The sequence below is a fragment of the Drosophila yakuba genome, chromosome 2L, assembly GCF_016746365.2.
Source record: "Drosophila yakuba strain Tai18E2 chromosome 2L, Prin_Dyak_Tai18E2_2.1, whole genome shotgun sequence".
NCBI lineage: Eukaryota > Metazoa > Arthropoda > Insecta > Diptera > Drosophilidae > Drosophila > Drosophila yakuba.
The window spans coordinates 27,618,072-27,638,583 of record NC_052527.2 but is presented as its reverse complement, the minus strand read 5'-3'; the positions used below and the strand labels follow the sequence as shown (position 1 = coordinate 27,638,583).

The 20,512-nt window shown below is 42.9% G+C and overlaps 2 protein-coding genes and 1 pseudogene across 4 annotated transcripts in view; 2 read left to right on the top strand and 1 right to left on the bottom strand.

The window, feature by feature from the left end:
• The window catches only part of LOC6539076 (sarcoplasmic calcium-binding protein, beta chain), a 30,079-nt gene extending 28,472 nt beyond the window's left edge, over positions 1-1,607 (bottom strand). The window contains exons 1-2 of one of the 3 annotated variants that reach the window (XM_039370345.1): positions 1,515-1,607; positions 1,258-1,354 (exon numbers count right to left, since the gene is read on the bottom strand). In XM_039370345.1, the coding sequence (XP_039226279.1) occupies positions 1,258-1,309 (52 nt within the window). In that variant the 5' untranslated portion in view covers positions 1,310-1,354; positions 1,515-1,607. The remainder of the gene's footprint in view (positions 1-1,257; positions 1,355-1,514) is intronic. The other 2 variants (XM_015189840.3, XM_002085945.4) reach the window with 2 other exon arrangements.
• Positions 1,608-9,263: 7,656 nt separating this feature from the next.
• LOC120320857 lies at positions 9,264-20,413 on the top strand. The gene is made up of 5 exons (XM_039371784.1): positions 9,264-9,405; positions 9,474-9,679; positions 18,098-18,881; positions 18,946-19,158; positions 20,381-20,413. Exons 2-3 carry the CDS (start codon positions 9,496-9,498, stop codon positions 18,517-18,519), a joined length of 606 nt encoding a protein of 201 aa, XP_039227718.1. The 5' UTR covers positions 9,264-9,405; positions 9,474-9,495; the 3' UTR covers positions 18,520-18,881; positions 18,946-19,158; positions 20,381-20,413.
• On the top strand, positions 18,625-20,496 carry LOC120320858 (annotated as a pseudogene).
• Positions 20,497-20,512: the final 16 nt, after the last annotated feature.

The window sequence follows — 20,512 nt, the reverse complement described above, 5'->3', positions numbered from 1 at the left end:
ACGGGGAGAGATATTCAATTGGTGTTTTTTGTATGGGGTTACACTAGTCCATATCTTTTATGGTACCAAAAATTGTGGGCGTGGCACCGCCCTTTCTATTTTTTGTAATTTATAACTCCAAAACGAATAAAGATATTTAATTTTTTTTTTTGCATTAATTTGCACTAGACCATATCTAAACTTACCCTAAAAACTGGGGGCGTGGCACAGTCCCTTATATTTATATTATTAATTTTCGTAAAGGCTTTCTCTCATTTTGTATGCTTTTTCTAATCTCAGCAAAAAGAACTGATTTCGTGATAGAGTTTATATACTTAATTATTTTACAGAATTTAACAACAATAGTACTAATTAAAATAACAAAACAATTCAGCAACCGCCTTGTTTAACTCCTGTTTAGCATGAGATTACTCTGAATTTGGAAAAGTAGGGTTAAGTCTAAAATCTATAAATTCTCCCAAAATCGGTAAAAGTGGTTTTTAAAATTACAATAATCTGAACAAGAATTAAATAAGCTACAACATGAGGTATATTTCATTGATGCAATCTGCTGCAATCACTTTAAATCTCTATTCAAAGTTAGGCATTATAAAAAAAAATACTTTTGTAAAGCAACTAAGATTTTTACTAAATTACTGGGACAACACTAGTTTTTTTTTTTTTCTATTGAATGTAGCAAACGCCTAATAGAAGGCCCACTGAATAAAATACTTTTTACAGAATGGAAATTAACGCTTTGGTTCCAAAGATAATAGAACTTTTGTAACGAAAGAAAAACTTAATGTTGCAGATTGTTGTTTTGTGTACGCGCAACAGCTGTTTTAAACACCTGATTTCTTTGTTGTGGCGCCATCTATTTAAATTTCTAGTACGCAGCACTAAAGATTGTTCAATTATGAATGCGTACACTAAATATTATTGTAATATTTCGACTTTCAGAAAATGGGTTTTGGCCAGAAAAAGGGGTCAAATTTCCCATAGTGCCTCGGAGCGGGCTGACTTTGATTTTTAATGATATAGTCGTCACATTTTAATAAAATTAAAAGAAAAATATACATTTTGCCATTTTCTTTTGATATAATAACGTCATTATTTATCCTCCGCAGGATAGATATTACGATATGTATAAAAATTCGTGACTTTATGTTTTAACTGGTAGGGTCTATAAGCTCCTATTTTTTTTTAAATTAAGTTGGTTTTTACGACATTAAAATTTAACAATAGATTTGTATATAACCTACAGCCTTTTCTACTTACCATACATATACCGAACGACAAAATCGACACGGTTATCCCAGGAATAAGCCATTATGACGGTAGTTGTTTTGAGCTTATCTTCATAAAATTGATATAGCTAGAAATATTATATATATGGACACCATTACTATATACATATATACATATGGTTCTATATCTAAACTAATATAAGTTTATAAATAAATCAAATTTTTTAGTTTCTATAAATAGTGGTTTTAGATAACAAATTTCTTGAATAGTAAATATGAGCTCCTTACCTTCGGAATAGCTTACTTTAGACTAACTAAATTTGCTAAACCTCTTGCCAAAAGTCGTACACTTTGGCAACATTATTTACATTGTATGTATCTAAACATTATGTATACATACGTGCATTGTATAGAAAACGCATAAGTATATATATGTTCCCTTTCAAAAGGTATAATATTTTTAATTAGGAGTTTCCAATGTAGGGAAGGTAATTATTTGATTTAATAACTGATATCATATTTTGTAATCACAATCAATAAGAATCTAGTTTTCTACTATCAAATATTAGTAATTTTATTCGTAAAACTGCATGTGCAGTTAATTATTGTTTATATTGATATTTATTTTTGTATATTAAAAATATAACTTTTACTAGTAAAATAGCTCATTACAATTTTAACATCTTAATAATGTTAAATTATTGAAATGATTTATAAGAGATAAATATTAATTATTTTTACAAGATTAAACGCAAGTATATTTTTATAGTAGGTATATTCATAGGTATATATTTATAGGACATGCAATAACCTATTATAAAGCACACATTTTTACAAAACTCACAATTGTTATTTTCGGTTTTACTTACATATACATACAAAGAAATGCAATACTCAACATTTAAATGTACAGTTTTAAATCGTAATGTCACTATTATTGGCCGTCTATATTTGTCTATTACTAATAAGTAATAATATTAAAATATAAACATATATATATTATATATATTACTAATACTATTACTAATAAGTAATAATATTATAATTCAAAACATATATATATTATATATACTTTATTTTCAATTTAATTTATTTATATATTTTATTTATAGTATATATACATATATATATATATATATATATACATCTTGTGTTATTTTTATAGTATAATGCAATATTTATACCTATTTTATTTATAAATAATTTATTGATACAATTATTTTATTTTTTTACCCGTTACTCGTAGAGTAATAGGGTATACTAGATTCGTTGAAAAGTATGTGACAAGCAGAAGGAAGCGTTTCCGACCATAAAAAGTATATATAGTCTTGATCAGGATCGATAGCCGAGTCGATCTGGCCATGTCCGTCCGTATGAACGTCGACATCTCGGGAACTATAAAAGCTAGAAAGTTGAGACTCAGCATGCAGACTCCAGTGACATAACGCCCACAAACCGCCCAAAGCTGCCACGCCCAAACTAAAAAATAATTTGATATTTTTGAATTTTTTTATTAGTATTGTAAATTTCTATCGATCTGCAGAAAAACTGTCCACCACGCCCACCCTAATGCCAACAAACCGACCAAAACTGCATCGCCCGCACTTCTGAAAAATGTTTCGATATTTTTTCACATTTATGTTAGTCTTGTAAATTTTCAACTATAGCGTTTTCTCTGGTTTTTATATATAAAATTGATATAAATGTTAATTAAAAGCTTTTCTTTTTTTGCGAAATGAAACTTTTGTTGGCAGCATTTTAAAAGATTATTATTTATTTTCTGGTTCGAACGTAATTTGGCATCGATCCACATATGCATAAAATACGAAAGCGAGTGATTATGAGCGACTAATTGCAGAACGCTAAGCCAAAGTGCAGGCGCGTGAGTACAAAAGAGAGGCATAGAGTACAGGAGAGGTGAGCTTCAATTCTCTCGCAGCTTCACCGCATAATTAGCCAAAGATTATCACACAGCCGTCCACTGCTGGCGGCTGCGAAACACAACATACTCAACCGAGGGAAGCGTAGCTTTCAACAACATACTTAATGAAAAACAGCTTATTCACTGCTCGCTTTTTTGATCCTGCTGTTTTAAGACTCTTCGGTACGATGATTGGATTCTAATCCTTTAGCTTACGGAGATTTTCAAGTAAGACGGTTTTGTGAAATTCGAGTACTCGCTTTTTTTAATGTCGTAGGTGGGTAATCAGTTATGGGGCTTGTAATAGAAGAACTGGCAGTGTTTAGCTATTGAGCTTTTTCAATAGCTGTTGCGAATAATAAGTAGCCGAAGAAAGTTTGTTTATTTTCCGATACTGTTTATTTTGCGAATTGTTTACGGCAGCTAGGGCCAACAAAGAGCGATATCAAATGCACAAGTTGAGTCTTTGCCGAAAAACGAAGAAGTGACAATTGGCGGGACAGACATCCGAAATGCAGCGCCCAAGCTTAACGTAGGTAGATAACAAAGAGAACAAGGAAAGAGCGCCGTCCAGATAAATGCGTGCAAGTGGTTTGCACTATGGGCATCGCAACTGCTACCACTGACAACTTCGGCTTACAATATTAAGAGTATGAGATTAGTCTACTGCACAGTTTTGGCGGCTGCATGACCCAACAGCAGATAGAAAAAACTGTATCTTAGTTTTGGGGAAACTTAATGTTGCCCAGGTACAAACGAGAATTTAACTGTAGGTATGGCTTAGGTTATTTTGTAGGTATATGTTAAGACAGGGGTCGATAACCTCAGTCTAGTCATCTTGTTTACAAGTCCGAAATCGTTTTCCAATCAAAGCACGGCTTAATTTATATGAATTTGGAAGGCATTTCAATGCTGGAACTGCACACATGTGAGTCCTTAAAACCGAAAGTATAGTAATTCCGCATTGCTGCTAATTCCGTTGGGGAGCTGAAAGAACAAGACAAAATATATATATATAGTTTGAAATTTCTCACTAAAATTTCTTTAAATTTTGTGACGCCGAATGCGGATGTAAGAATAAATAATGAAGTAAATATATATATATAGGTATATATATATATATAGGTAGATATATATATATATATATATGAAGTAAACGGAAATGAAAAAACATAATATTCATTTAGAAAATAAAGGACAAGCCATGAAGTAAGCAGAAATAAAGAACATAAAATAAATTTAGAAAATATAAGACAAAACAAGAGAGAACGCTATAGTCGACTTCCCCGACTATCTGATACCCGTTACTTAGCTGGTGGAAGTGCAATGGAGAAATTTCCATACTGACAGTTTTTGGCGGTTTGTGGGCGTTAGAGTGGGCGTGGCAACATGCATCAAACAAACAAACCTGCGCTGCGTCTATGTCTGTGGAGTCTGTATGCCTAATCTCAACTGTCTAGCTTTTATAGTTCCTGAGATCTCGACGTTCATACGAAGAGGCAGACGGACATGGCCAGATAGACTCGGCTATTGATCCTGATTAAGAATAGCAGAACTAGCGGAAAGGATCAGCAGCTAAGGACCAGTGGTAAGGACTCAAGAGAAGACGGGTAAGCCAGCGTTAACTAACTATCGTAGCCCTTACTTATTACCGTTTATTCTCTGGTTCGGTTTACCGTCCCGAGCGGCTCATTAATCGATAGACCTGAACGGCCGCTTCTCACTTCGAGTAGACTTAAAAGGCCTTTCAAAACGTTCTCAATAATTTGTAGACCTGAACGGTCTCTCCAAATATTCTCACTTTTGTAGACGTGAACGGCCTCTCAAATCATTTTCACCTTGGTAGACCTGAAAGACCTCTCAACCTCTCCCCACTAAACGGGCTCTCCAATTCTATCCTCTTGTCAAGCATATTTGTTATGCTCATTTGTCATAGAGTAAGTATATCAAAACAAATATACCTATTAGCGAAGTAAAAACAATTTAAGAATGCATCTACAACTTTCAAAGTATAAACACTCTAGGAGTAAATTTAATATATGTAGTTTAATTTAAGGTAAGATTTAATATCTTATTTTTGAATACCTCTGAAGAAAGAATACCTTGAAGAAAAAACCAAATATATTAAACAAATCAACACATTTTCCGTCAGTTTACGGAGGATTGTGAGCGTGGCCAAAATGATTTGAGTTACTGAAAGAAAATGGACTGGGCACTGCTTATGATTGCTTTACATTTCATTAGGGACTACTACTAGCTTACTACTTGTTTGAACAGCACAACTGTTTTTAAAGAGTAGTCATCTTATGACTTGTATCGCTATGTTCCCCTCGTCGCGTGCTTGCGCATCTTTCAATGCAATAAGGATTGGTATCATCTCTTATAAGCATTTTTGGACATCGGCTGAGAGCATCGACATGTTTGATTCTCTCGCCAGATCGTATACTTATAGTTATATTCTGGCGGTGCATGGATGACCCGACGAGAAAGTGGCTGACGCAAACGGTCTGCCCATTGGAGGCGCTGTGGGAGAGGGCCCAGCTGGAGGTGGGGGACAGGAAGCTAATCCCGTCCATTCCTAAGGCGAAGGTTCTCTTTCCCATCGCAATCCAAGGGGACCGGGCGCTGAAGCTGTTGCAGCGACAGAATCCAGATATTCCAACCGCGGACTGGAAGGTTCTGCAGCCCCTCACCCAAGGAGGGGGGCCAAAGTGTAGTCCTCCAGATAAATAAAGAGGCGAAGGACATCCTCTATCCGGAATACGGGAAGATGGCGTGGGGCATAGGGAGCGTGAACCTCAAAAAACGCCATCCCGGGGATAGGAATGCCCACACCCTGAAGGCAGGCGAGGTGGAGAAGGACCTAGGTCCGGAAACCATCGTGGACGCCGCCCAGGGACTTTCGCTGGACGAGGCGGACGAGGAGGACGGTGACCTGACGTTGACTCTCAACCCGTCGAATGGAGATGAGCCCAGTACCCATGTCACTGAGGGTGCTGCAGCTCAATCTTTATAAAAGCAAGATCGCGTCGGCGGAACTCCTCAAAAGTACAAAAGAGAGGCATAGAGTACAGGAGAGGTGAGCTTCAATTCACTCGCAGCTTCACCGCATAATTAGCCAAAGATTATCACACAGCCGTCCACTGCTGGCGGCTGCGAAACACAACATACTCAACCGAGGGAAGCGTAGCTTTCAACAACATACTTAATGAAAAACAGCTTATTCACTGCTCGCTTTTTTGATCCTGCTGTTTTAAGACTCTTCGGTACGATGATTGGATTCTAATCCTTTAGCTTACGGAGATTTTCAAGTAAGACGGTTTTGTGAAATTCGAGTACTCGCTTTTTTTAATGTCGTAGGTGGGTAATCAGTTATGGGGCTTGTAATAGAAGAACTGGCAGTGTTTAGCTATTGAGCTTTTTCAATAGCTGTTGCGAATAATAAGTAGCCGAAGAAAGTTTGTTTATTTTCCGATACTGTTTATTTTGCGAATTGTTTACGGCAGCTAGGGCCAACAAAGAGCGATATCAAATGCACAAGTTGAGTCTTTGCCGAAAAACGAAGAAGTGACAATTGGCGGGACAGACAGCCGAAATGCAGCGCCCAAGCTTAACGTAGGTAGATAACAAAGAGAACAAGGAAAGAGCGCCGTCCAGATAAATGCGTGCAAGAACAGCGGTTTGCACTATGGGCATCGCAACTGCTACCACTGACAACTTCGGCTTACAATATTAAGAGTATGAGATTAGTCTACTGCACAGTTTTGGCGGCTGCGTGACCCAACAGCAGATAGAAAAAACTGTATCTTAGTTTTGGGGAAACTTAATGTTGCCCAGGTACAAACGAGAATTTAACTGTAGGTATGGCTTAGGTTATTTTGTAGGTATATGTTAAGACAGGGGTCGATAACCTCAGTCTAGTCATCTTGTTTACAAGTCCGAAATCGTTTTCCAATCAAAGCACGGCTTAATTTATATGAATTTGGAAGGCATTTCAATGCTGGAACTGCACACATGTGAGTCCTTAAAACCGAAAGTATAGTAATTCCGCATTGCTGCTAATTCCGTTGGGGAGCTGAAAGAACAAGACAAAATATATATATATAGTTTGAAATTTCTCACTAAAATTTCTTTAAATTTTGTGACGCCGAATGCGGGTGTAAGAATAAATAATGAAGTAAATATATATATATAGGTATATATATATATATAGGTAGATATATATATATATATATATGAAGTAAACGGAAATGAAAAAACATAATATTCATTTAGAAAATAAAGGACAAGCCATGAAGTAAGCAGAAATAAAGAACATAAAATAAATTTAGAAAATATAAGACAAAACAAGAGAGAACGCTATAGTCGACTTCCCCGACTATCTGATACCCGTTACTTAGCTGGTGGAAGTGCAATGGAGAAATTTCCATACTGACAGTTTTTGGCGGTTTGTGGGCGTTAGAGTGGGCGTGGCAACATGCATCAAACAAACAAAACAAACAAACCTGCGCTGCGTCTATGTCTGTGGAGTCTGTATGCCTAATCTCAACTGTCTAGCTTTTATAGTTCCTGAGATCTCGACGTTCATACGAAGAGGCAGACGGACATGGCCAGATAGACTCGGCTATTGATCCTGATCAAGAATAGCAGAACTAGCGGAAAGGATCAGCAGCTAAGGACCAGTGGTAAGGACTCAAGAGAAGACGGGTAAGCCAGCGTTAACTAACTATCGTAGCCCTTACTTATTACCGTTTATTCTCTGGTTCGGTTTACCGTCCCGAGCGGCTCATTAATCGATAGACCTGAACGGCCGCTTCTCACTTCGAGTAGACTTAAAAGGCCTTTCAAAACGTTCTCAATAATTTGTAGACCTGAACGGTCTCTCCAAATATTCTCACTTTTGTAGACGTGAACGGCCTCTCAAATCATTTTCACCTTGGTAGACCTGAAAGACCTCTCAACCTCTCCCCACTAAACGGGCTCTCCAATTCTATCCTCTTGTCAAGCATATTTGTTATGCTCATTTGTCATAGAGTAAGTATATCAAAACAAATATACCTATTAGCGAAGTAAAAACAATTTAAGAATGCATCTACAACTTTCAAAGTATAAACACTCTAGGAGTAAATTTAATATATGTAGTTTAATTTAAGGTAAGATTTAATATCTTATTTTTGAATACCTCTGAAGAAAGAATACCTTGAAGAAAAAACCAAATATATTAAATAAATCAACACATTTTCCGTCAGTTTACGGAGGATTGTGAGCGTGGCCAAAATGATTTGAGTTACTGAAAGAAAATGGACAGGGCACTGCTTATGATTGCTTTACATTTCATTAGGCACTACTACTAGCTTACTACTAGTTTGAACAGCACAACTGTTTTTAAAGAGTAGTCATCTTATGACTTTTATCGCTATGTTCCCCTCGTCGCGTGCTTGCGCATCTTTCAATGCAATAAGGATTGGTATCATCTCTTATAAGCATTTTTGGACATCGGCTGAGAGCATCGACATGTTTGATTCTCTCGCCAGATCGTATACTTATAGTTATATTCTGGCGGTGCATGGATGACCCGACGAGAAAGTGGCTGACGCAAACGGTCTGCCCATTGGAGGCGCTGTGGGAGAGGGCCCAGCTGGAGGTGGGGGACAGGAAGCTAATCCCGTCCATTCCTAAGGCGAAGGTTCTCTTTCCCATCGCAATCCAAGGGGACCGGGCGCTGAAGCTGTTGCAGCGACAGAATCCAGATATTCCAACCGCGGACTGGAAGGTTCTGCAGCCCCTCACCCAAGGAGGGGGGCCAAAGTGTAGTCCTCCAGATAAATAAAGAGGCGAAGGACATCCTCTATCCGGAATACGGGAAGATGGCGTGGGGCATAGGGAGCGTGAACCTCAAAAAACGCCATCCCGGGGATAGGAATGCCCACACCCTGAAGGCAGGCGAGGTGGAGAAGGACCTAGGTCCGGAAACCATCGTGGACGCCGCCCAGGGACTTTCGCTGGACGAGGCGGACGAGGAGGACGGTGACCTGACGTTGACTCTCAACCCGTCGAATGGAGATGAGCCCAGTACCCATGTCACTGAGGGTGCTGCAGCTCAATCTTTATAAAAGCAAGATCGCGTCGGCGGAACTCCTCATCGCCCTGGAGCAAGGGTCCGCCGACATAGCTTTGGTCCAAGAGCCATGGATTGCCTCGGCCAATGCCGTCGCCGCACTAAAGTCCTCTAATTACAACCTGTTCTATACACCATCAGTAAGCAGAAACAGAACCGCCGTACTTGTACGTAAGGGCCTGCATGCTAACCTTATGTCTCATTATAGCACAGATGACCTGACTGTTGTGATGCTGGAGAGCGAGAGGAAGCGCCTTCTGGTAGCTTCCTACCACATGGCACATGATAGAACGGCCCCACCGGAGGAACTCAGGAGCATGGTGGAAGCCAGTCCGAACGACCAACAACTGATCGTGGGTGCAGACGCCAACGCGCATAACTGCGTGTGGCGGAGCCCCGACATCAACGACAGAGGTGAGTCACTCTTAAACTTTTTACTACCAACTAACATACGCATAGCTAACGTGGGGGAAGAGGCAATCTCGACACAACTCGCGACTGGCCCGGGCCTAGTAAAATCAGCTGAAGACATAGAAAAGTCTCTAGAGACCCTCTCCAGGGAATTATTAGATGCGCAGCGCGCAGCATGCCCGACATCTAGAGCCAGGAAGAGGACCAGGCCACCCTGGTGGAACGGTAATCTTTCGCTTCTACGCAATAACCTCCGATAATTTTTCAAAATCGCCAAAAGACGCGAATAATTATATATTCAATGGGGAATACAAGATGCTACTCAGGGATTACAAGAAGGAAATACGCAGGGCACAAAGAAGCTCGTGGAGAAACTTCTGCTCCAATATCGAGACGGCCCCAGAACCGGCTAGAATCCGGAAGTTGCTATCGAAGCAGCCAACCATACAGGGTCAGCTCAAACGCGATGACGGGCAGTGGACTGAGGGCAGCGAAGAGGCCCTAACAGCACTAATGCATGATCACTTCCCAGGATTCACCGAGATATCCGATGCCCACAAGCACCAGGACCTCGTAACTGGAGAAGAGCATCTCCCAACAGATCTAATATCCTCTAGATAAATCCAATGGGCTATAGACTCCTTTGCGGGAATAAAAGCACCGAGACTAGATGGAATATTTCCAGCCATGCTACAGGTGACCAAAGAAGTGATCACCTCATGGCTACACGCTATATTCACAGCTTGTTTTAGCACGGGCTATATCCCTATCCAATGGAGGACCTCTAGGTTTGTCTTCCTGCCAAAAGCAGGAATGTGCAGCCATATGAGCCCCAAGGATTAAAAGCCGATAGGTCTCACCTCTTTCTTACTCAAGACGCTAGAAAAGCTACTGGACATATACATCAGAAACGATGTGGGACGACTACTGTCGTCCAAATAGCACGCTTATACGAAAGGTAAATCGGTGGAGACGGCACTACACTCATTAGTAGCCACCATTGAGAAAGCCCTGCATAAACAAGAAAATGCTCTCGGAGTGTTTGTGGATATATCCGGAGAATCCCCAACGTGACCACAGGAGTCCCCGATTGGGGCACCGCCTTCATGGTGGAAGGAGCACACAGGGCCACGCCGCAAGGCGGGGTGCTGTCGCCTCTCCTGTGGAATCTGGTGGTAGAACCCTTATCAAGAGATTCAAAAGGAAGGCCCCAAAGATAACAGCCTATCCTGAAGACCATCCATCAACCCTCAGCTCGATTATGGAATCAACGCTCAGGGAGCAAAGAAGGTAGGACTCACTATCAACGCGGACAAGACGGACCTCATTCTCTTCACCAATAGATACAAGGGGTCGCTATAGGTCCCCCGCAGATTAACTCAACCAGGCTAACCCCGATCGCACAGGTCAAGTTCCTCGGAATGGTTTTAGACAGCAAACTAACATGGAAGCCCAATGTATTCGAGGGGCGCTGAGGTCAACCCCATCAGGGAATATGACTCTACAAGGATTCGGGCATAGTTCAATTGGTCGAGACATGAGCAGTCTCTCTGACTACACGGTCACCAGAACGTGCCCGGATGTAAGAATAACAACATTCATGTGACCAGACGACTGGAAAACAGTTCAGGACCATGCTCAACACCTCAATATATACACCGACGGCTCCATGATGAAAGGAGGAGATGGAGCGGGCATATACTGTACAGACCCTGAAATAAGGCTGTCGTATAAGCTACCAAGCCAAAAGTGTACTGGCAAGCAGGGAGGCACTAGATATCCCTAGCACGACCACGTCAGTGCGGATCTACTAGGTTCCCAGCCACCAGGGCACGACGGTAATGAGACGGCAGACGAACTTGCAAAGGAAGGCGTCGGACTGGCGAATAAAAGATCAGAAAACGTTCCTGTCTTTCTTAGAAAACTCCAAAGCGAACTAGAAAGATGGGGCGACACACGAGCCAAATACAGATGGAGGAGAACTTCCACCACCTGCAAAATTTAAAAAATCAGGTGAAAAGAGCGCAACGCAAAACTCAGTCACTACGTTCTGCATCTTTCAAGGAAAGACTGCAGACTGCTAGTGGGAATTCTTACAGGTCACAGCTTCAAATCGAGGGTTGTTTTTAAGTATGGTAGTATCTGCATTGCTGTTGCTAAATGCTCTGAATGTGGGTTGGTGTTTCGTTGTGATAGCTTACACACCGAGTGCAAAATATCAGGACGTGTTGAGATGGCTATATACATGAGTGACCCTATAATTGATTGACTTTCGCATTTGGGATGAAAGCCTGTTTCCAACGTTACTGAAGTGGTGCGAAAACTTGTCATGCCGTATTGCTCCAAGAGTTGCGAAATATGTTGCTGTTGGTTTATAGTAATTGTGCCAGTTGACCCATCTCGTTCAATGCTCATGCCAAGAAATTCTCTTATAGACAATCATAAGGTCGTCAACATTAACGGCTATTATGTTGGTGATAGCGCCCTTATGCCGTGTATACAAGCACGGTTCCCTTGCGCACGCTGTAAAGCCTATTCTTTGTAGCATCTCGTCTAGCTTCAAATTCCACATTCGACCAGACTGTTTGAGTCCATACAGGGATTTCTTGAGCTTCAAAACCCGATCGTTGCCAAGCTCAAATTGTTCTGGCTGCTTCATAAAAATGTCTTCAGTGAGGTCTCCATTGAGGTTTGCTGTTGACACGTCTAGTTGATGTACGTGCAGTTCCAGCTCAGCCGCTATTGCTAAGACCATTCGAATTGTGGCATATCTGACCACAGGTGAAAATGTCTCCTCGTAGTTTACTCCGTAGGTTTGCCGCAACCTTTCGCCTCCAGTCTTGCTTTGTAACGCTCGATTTTGCCCCTATTATCGCATATACCCACCGGCATCCCATGGCTTCTGGGCCTGTTATCTCCCAATACTCATTCTTTATTAGCATTCTTACTCCTCTTTCGCCGTAATTGTCAATACACCCGGAATTGCGACTATACTCTCCACGCGAGGGCGGCTGGAAACAGGTTAAGTCCCTGCCAGAGGATGCTGGCAAATGGTAGTCGGGCGTCCCGGGCCGGACTAAGGTGTCATTCGACCCGTGCCGAGAGTCAGCCTGACTGAGGGCCCGGGTCACAAAATAGCTCAGTCTCAAACGGAGAGCTCAGGGTACATGGCGACCCCCTGTTCTAAGAAGCCTAAGAACCCTCCTTTTCTCCGCAACTTGTGGGAATCACTTGGAGTCAGAAAAAATAAATAAAAAGGTGTCAGGATCTCCCAAAAAACGACTAAGTCTGGCCGTACAAACTTTAAGGCAGCGAAGTTGGCGAGTGAGCCCACCTGCCTGGCCAACACCGCAGGATCCGGTTCGGGTGAACCCCGCCTCAAATCTGAGGCGACTGAGTGCAAGCCGCCCAAAGCCGTCGCCATGGGAACATATCCAGGCCCAAGTGCCATGATGCCCCCTTGAGGCGCAGCAAAGGACGGCAAGCACCCAGTGGCATCCGGTAAAGGACGCAGAGAAACGATCTGCAGGTCAAATCCTACGCAGCCAGGATAGATCAAAAACGGCTCCTTTGGCTGAGTGGATGAAGAAGGTGGAATGGGCTAAATCCGTTTTGCCAAATTTCGGCAAGAAAGCCCCCAAACCACCCAAGCCCACAGAGGTCAAAAAGCGACCTCTACCTAAGAGGGAGCGCTCCCAGGACGTCCTTTCCGACCCCTCGGCAAAGCGGCAACGCGTGCATCCTGGGCGATCTTTTGCGGAGATCGCGAAAAACCGCATTCTCCTGGGCGTGGTCCACAAAAACGACCCGAGTGGCAGAATTCCACGAAATACGTGGAAGTGGGTAGAGGCAGCCCTAGCCATAAAATGCTTTGATATTCTGGCCAAGGAAACTGGCCCACTCCAGTCTGCAAAGTCGTGGGATGGTTCAAAGGCGGCGTCAAGATAATCGCCTGTGACGATGAACGCTCTGCGGAGCTATACAAAGCCGCAGTAAAAGAGTTGAAGGAGGTGTATGAGGGCGCCGGACTTGTTGCGCTGAGCTGGTCCGACGTACCTTGCCGACCCCGGGCAAAGATCTGGATCCCGGCATCCATCAAGGCGCCGGACCAGATCCTTACCATGCTGCAGCGCTGCAACCCGCACCTTCCCACCTCGGACTGGCGAGTGGTGAAGGTCGACGAATTGGAGAGACCAACAAACCAGGCCATCCTTATTCTAAACAACGAGTCCCTAGCTCCCATTGAGGCCGCTCACGGGGAGCTAAACTTCGGGCTTAGCTCAGTGACCATAAAGGTCTGCAAATCGGACTCCGCCAAGGAGGATCAGGAAGGCAGTGGAGGAGTGATCGAGAAGATCGCCTCCGAGATCGAGGCATCGGAAACCGAGGTCGGCTACTCGACCGATGCCTCAATCCTCCGCAGCCTTGCGAACATGGGTCAATTGACAGACCTGGACACATCGAACGAGAAGGGATCCGATATAACCGTGGTGGAGAGGCCCACAGCAGATGACAGACTGGTGCAGACTGGTGCAAGACAGCGAAAAGCAGAACATAGGCCTCTTATGTTCGCTGCGACGCAAACGCCCATCACACAAAATGGGAAAGTACAAACACAAACGACCGCGGTGAGTCTCTCTTCAACTTTATTATACCCGTTACTCGTAGAGTAAAAGGGTATACTAGATTCGTTGAAAAATATGTAACAGGCAGAAGGAAGCGTTTCCGACCATATAAAGTATATATATTCTTGATCAGGATCAATAGCCGAGTCGATCTGGCCATGTCCGTCTGTCCGTCCGCATGAACGTCGAGATCTCAGGAACTACAAAAGCTAGAAAGTTGAGATTAAGCATACAGACTCCAGAGACATCGAAGCAGCGCAAGTTTGTCAATTCATGTTGCCATGTTATTTTTGTATTAGTCTTGTAAGTTTTTATCGATTTGCCAAAATCTTTTTGCCACGCCCGCTCTAACGCCCACAAACCGCCCAAAGGTGCCACGCCCACACTTTTGAAAAATGTTTTGATATTTTTTCATTTTTGTATTAGTCTTGTAATTTTCTATCGATTTGCCAAAAAACTTTTTGCCACGCCCACTCTAACGCCCACAAACGGCCAAAAACTGTCAGTGTTGAAGACCTCCTTCGCACTTTCACTAGCTGAGTAACGGGTATCAGATAGTCGGGGAATTCTACTATAGCGTTCTCTCTTGTTTTTAGTATAAATCTCTTCATAAGTAATAGAGGTAATGACCCCACCTTTATCATTAAGAACCGAAAAGAGGTAATAGACCTAACTCTCGTCTCTAAACCACTATTAGAGACAGTAACTCACTGAAGGGTGCTAGATAAGCACATTTTCTCGGACCACAGGTACATAGAAACGACCCTTACAATCAATCCCTCAAAACCAGCAATTTTCACAAACCCAAGGAAAACAGACTGGCAAAAACACAAAAGTATTTTAAGGGAAAAAATCCCAACGGATCCCCCTCCATACCCCCAAACAATCTCTAGTCTAAACGAACTAGTATCAATCTTCACAGAAACCTGCAACTATGCACTAAAAAAGGCCTGCCCCAACAGAAAGCCCAAAAGAAAAAGAAAACCTCCCTGGTGGTCAGCAGAACTGTCCCCCCTCCGAATAGACTGCAGAACTCTTTTTAACAGGGCCAAGGCAGGAAATGAGGAGGCCCTGTGGACCGCCTACAAGAGAGCCCTTGCGAAATACAAGAAAGCCATCAGGAAAGAAAAGCGATCCTCATGGCATTCCTTCTGCTCAGAAATTGAAAACACAACTGAAGCAGCCAGACTAAGAAAAATACTATCCAAATCGGTCACAACCCTAGGCTACCTTAAAAGAGCAGATGGCTCCTGGACCAGCACGATTGAGGAATCTCTGGAGATACTTCTAGACACTCACTTCCCAGGAAACAGCCAAAACGCTCTCACCCCCCAAAAAACAAACGCCACACTGGCAAGTATCGAACTGTGCATAGAGGTCCTCCATTGGGCCATACATAGCTTTAAACCATACAAATCTGCAGGTACAGACAAAATCATACCCGCACAAATCCAGCGTGCAGGAAATATAGCCATAAACTGGGTTCTTCACATTTTTAAACGGTTCCTACTTCTGGGACACCTACCAAAATTGTGGCTAGAGTCCCGTATAGTCTTCATCCCCAAAGCTGGGAAAACATCACACACCCCAAAGATTTCAGACCAATCAGTCTGTCATCCTTCCTACTAAAGACCCTTGAAAGAATCATCGGCCTGCATCTGAGATCAACTCTCAACCCTAGTCTTAGCACAGATACGCAACACGCCTACAAGAAAGGGAAATCGACAGAGACAGCACTACACTCTCTCGTCTCTAAGATAGAAAAAATCAATGTCCCAAAAGGAATATGCACTGGTATAACATACCAGTCCCATAACATACCTAGTCCCACCCATCCTCAACAATCAAAGACTTTCCTTCAGTAACAGCGCAAGGGCGTAATACTTGCCTGGGCGTAATACTTGACAGGAAACTAAACTGGAACTTGAACCTCACAGACAGATACAAAAAAGCTTCAATAGCACTCCTCACGTGCAAGAAAGCAATGACGCTCAAATGGGGCATGACACCCTAAATAGTAAACTGGATATATACGGCCATTGTCAGACCAATACTACTGTACGGAGTCGTGGTATGGGGCCGGCTCTGAAAAAGAAATCAAGCTTAAAAATTCTAGCAAAAATGCAAAGAGCTGCGGCACTCTGCATCAGCAGTGCTTTACGCACCACCCCAAACGAAGCCCTAAATGCCATACTCAACCTCCCAAACCCAGAACTAGCTGGCATGGAACAGGCCACAGTAGCGGCAATCAGGCTTAGAGATACCAAACAGTGGAACTCACAAGAAGCGGGTCACTCATATATCCTAAAAAACATTCAAATAGTCCCCTCCAGGACAGACTACTGCACTCCTACGGAGTACATACAAACACCTTTCAACACAATCATCCCAGAGAGGGATGATTGGAACACAAATACCTTGCCCCCAGAATGCTATATGCTTCTATACGGATGGGTCAAAACTACAGAACAGATTAGGAGGAGGAGTTTACTCCGAACAACTAGGCCTACGCATCTCGTTTTGACTCTCCGATCATTGCAGAGTCTTCCAAGCTGATGTAGCAGCAATAAGGGAGGCCCTAAAACATTTGAAAGCACTAAGCCCGGAAAGCTCACACGTAAACATTTTCAGTGATAGCCAAGCAGCTATCAAATCAATTGGCTCAATCTCAAGACACTCAAAAACAGTATTGAATTGCCGCTCATCTTTACACGAGATGACACAACAATTCGTAATCTGCCAGAAGATTAAATGCCCCGTATAATGATTTCTGCCCTAGCTGTAGGGACGAAGAAATGGAAGAAACAGTAGAGCATCTACTATGCCAATGTCCAGCACTGCAAGTAAAAAGACTTGCTCAATTGGGAAGCAGATTCCTGATAGACACGTCCGACCTGTCCGACACCGATCCACATCGGATACAAAAATTCGCCAGCGCCTCTGGCTGGGGAAACTGCTATCTTCACACGAGCCTCTGCGGGCTAAAGGGGAAAACATACACGGTATCACATACACGGTAACCTAACCTAACCTAAGCTCACTTGTTTTAACCGATAGCGTAATTGCGGCTAAGGCCTTTTGACCTTTTAGTTTGTAATTGGCGTCTTCTAATTTTTCTTCCGAAATCACTAACCACAGTTCTTGATGCACCAATACACTTTTCATCTGCACACACCACGAGTCATAATTGGACTCACCAAATTTTTCTATATTATACGTAAGACTCATTTTACGTTTCTTTTATTTTATTTAGTTTAACGATCAATACACACAGTAAGAATCGGCTTCTCTCAACATATGAGAATTATCTCGGACAGGTTCCAAATTAACTTCTTTTCTGCTAAGGGTCCTGGGCCCATAACCTATTGGATTTTGATAGAACCAAGTGCGCCGCAGAATAAGTAGAACAGAAGAAGGAAAGCTTTATTCAACTGCTATTTATATACACTTATAAGTATGACATTAAGCTCTTATACTAGGGTTGACCAAAGTAGTTAAGTAGTTATGTATTGCATATTTCAACAAAAATAACTCTTCAGCGGCGATGCAAAGATAAGAGCCCTCAGAACAACGTTTGTAGTCGTAAATAGCCAACAATTTTTTTTTGACGTGCGCATCGTTGTCCGGCGATAAATTTGATACTCCCCGTTGAAAACAATTATAGTCAACTTCTCATAATCTTTGTATGCTAGCCTTTAATTTTTACCTTACACATGGCACTAGTCAACAATTTATTAATTAATAAAGTTATGCTATTAATTTAACTACAACAAAATTAGTATGTAAACATTTCCAGTCTGTAAAGTCGTGGGATGGTTCAAAGGCGGCATCAAGATAATCGCCTGTGACGATGAACGTTCTGCGGAGCTATACAAAGCCGCATTAAAAGAGTTGGGGGAGGTGTATGAGGGCGCCGGACTTGTTGCGCTGAGCTGGTCCGACGTACCTTGCCGACCCCGGGCAAGCATCTGGATCCCGGCATCCATCAAGGCGCCGGACCAGATCCTTACCATGCTGCAGCGCTGCAACCCGCACCTTCCCACCTCGGACTGGCGAGTGGTGAAGGTCGACGAATTGGAGGGACCAACAAACCAGGCCATCCTTATTCTAAACAACGAGTCCCTAGCTCCCATTGAGGCCGCTCACGGGGAGCTAAACTTCGGGTTTAGCTCAGTGACCGTAAAGGTCTGCAAATCAGACTCCGCCAAGGAGGATTAGGAAGGCAGTGGAGGAGTGATCGAGGAGATCGCCTCCGAGATCGAGGCATCGGAAACCGAGGTCGGCTACTCGACCGATGCCTCAATCCTCCGCAGCCTTGCGAACATGGGTCAATTGACAGACCTGGACACATCGAACGAGAAGGGAGCCGATACAACCGTGGTGGAGAGGCCCACAGCAGATGTCCGGGAGGCTTCTGCAGATAAACCTCCACCACAGTAAGGCAGATTCCGCTGCTCTTCAACTCCATCTGGCTGAAGATGGAGTCACCATAGTCCTAATCCAGGAACCTTGAACAGTGGGAGGAAAGGTTTCAGGCTTAGGGACTAAGGAATATAAGCTTCTAACAGCTCCCAGCGAAGGTAAAGTAAGGGCCTGCATTTCGGTCAAAAAGCACCTTAGCATTTTTCTGCTTCATAATTACAGCGATGCAGATAACACGGCAGTCACCGTGGAGAGTCAGCCATCTCCGTTACGAGTGCTGTCATCGTACATGACCTATGAAAGGCAAGAACCGGTGGATGAGCTGGTAAGAAGACTGGTGCAAGACAGCGAAAAGCAGAACATAGGCCTCTTATGTTCGCTGCGACGCAAACGCCCATCACACAAAATGGGAAAGTACAAACACAAACGACCGCGGTGAGTCTCTCTTCAACTTTATTATACCCGTTACTCGTAGTGTAAAAGGGTATACTAGATTCGTTGAAAAATATGTAACAGGCAGAAGGAAGCGTTTCCGACCATATAAAGTATATATATTCTTGATCAGGATCAATAGCCGAGTCGATCTGGCCATGTCCGTCTGTCCGTCCGCATGAACGTCGAGATCTCAGGAACTACAAAAGCTAGAAAGTTGAGATTAAGCATACAGACTCCAGAGACATCGAAGCAGCGCAAGTTTGTCAATTCATGTTGCCATGTTATTTTTGTATTAGTCTTGTAAGTTTTTATCGATTTGCCAACATCTTTTTGCCACGCCCGCTCTAACGCCCACAAACCGCCCAAAGGTGCCACGCCCACACTTTTGAAAAATGTTTTGATATTTTTTCATTTTTGTATTAGTCTTGTAATTTTCTATCGATTTGCCAAAAAACTTTTTGCCACGCCCACTCTAACGCCCACAAACGGCCAAAAACTGTCAGTGTTGAAGACCTCCTTCGCACTTTCACTAGCTGAGTAACGGGTATCAGATAGTCGGGGAATTTTACTATAGCGTTCTCTCTTGTTTTTAGTATAAATCTCTTCATATGTAATAGAGGTAATGACCCCACCTTTATCATTAAGAACCGAAAAGAGGTAATAGACCTAACTCTCGTCTCTAAACCACTATTAGAGACAGTAACTCACTGAAGGGTGCTAGATAAGCACATTTTCTCGGACCACAGGTACACAGAAACGACCCTTACAATCAATCCCTCAAAACCAGAAATTTTCACAAACCCAAGGAAAACAGACTGGCAAAAACACAAAAGTATTTTAAGGGAAAAAATCCCAACGGATCCCCCTCCATACCCCCAAACAATCTCTAGTCTAAACGAACTAGTATCAATCTTCACAGAAACCTGCAACTATGCACTAAAAAAGGCCTGCCCCAACAGAAAGCCCAAAAGAAAAAGAAAACCTCCCTGGTGGTCAGCAGAACTGTCCCCCCTCCGAATAGACTGCAGAACTCTTTTTAACAGGGCCAAGGCAGGAAATGAGGAGGCCCTGTGGACCGCCTACAAGAGAGCCCTTGCGAAATACAAGAAAGCCATCAGGAAAGAAAAGCGATCCTCATGGCATTCCTTCTGCTCAGAAATTGAAAACACAACTGAAGCAGCCAGACTAAGAAAAATACTATCCAAATCGGTCACAACCCTAGGCTACCTTAAAAGAGCAGATGGCTCCTGGACCAGCACGATTGAGGAATCTCTGGAGATACTTCTAGACACTCACTTCCCAGGAAACAGCCAAAACGCTCTCACCCCCCAAAAAACAAACTCCACACTGGCAA

Coding starts and splice junctions, on each gene's coding strand:
- LOC120320857 (XM_039371784.1), top strand. CDS start 9,496: ATGCTGGAGAGCGAGAGGAAGCGCCTTCTGGTAGCTTCCTACCACATG. Junction 9,680..18,097: donor CCCCGACATCAACGACAGAG/GTGAGTCACTCT, acceptor AAACATTTCCAG/TCTGTAAAGTCGTGGGATGG.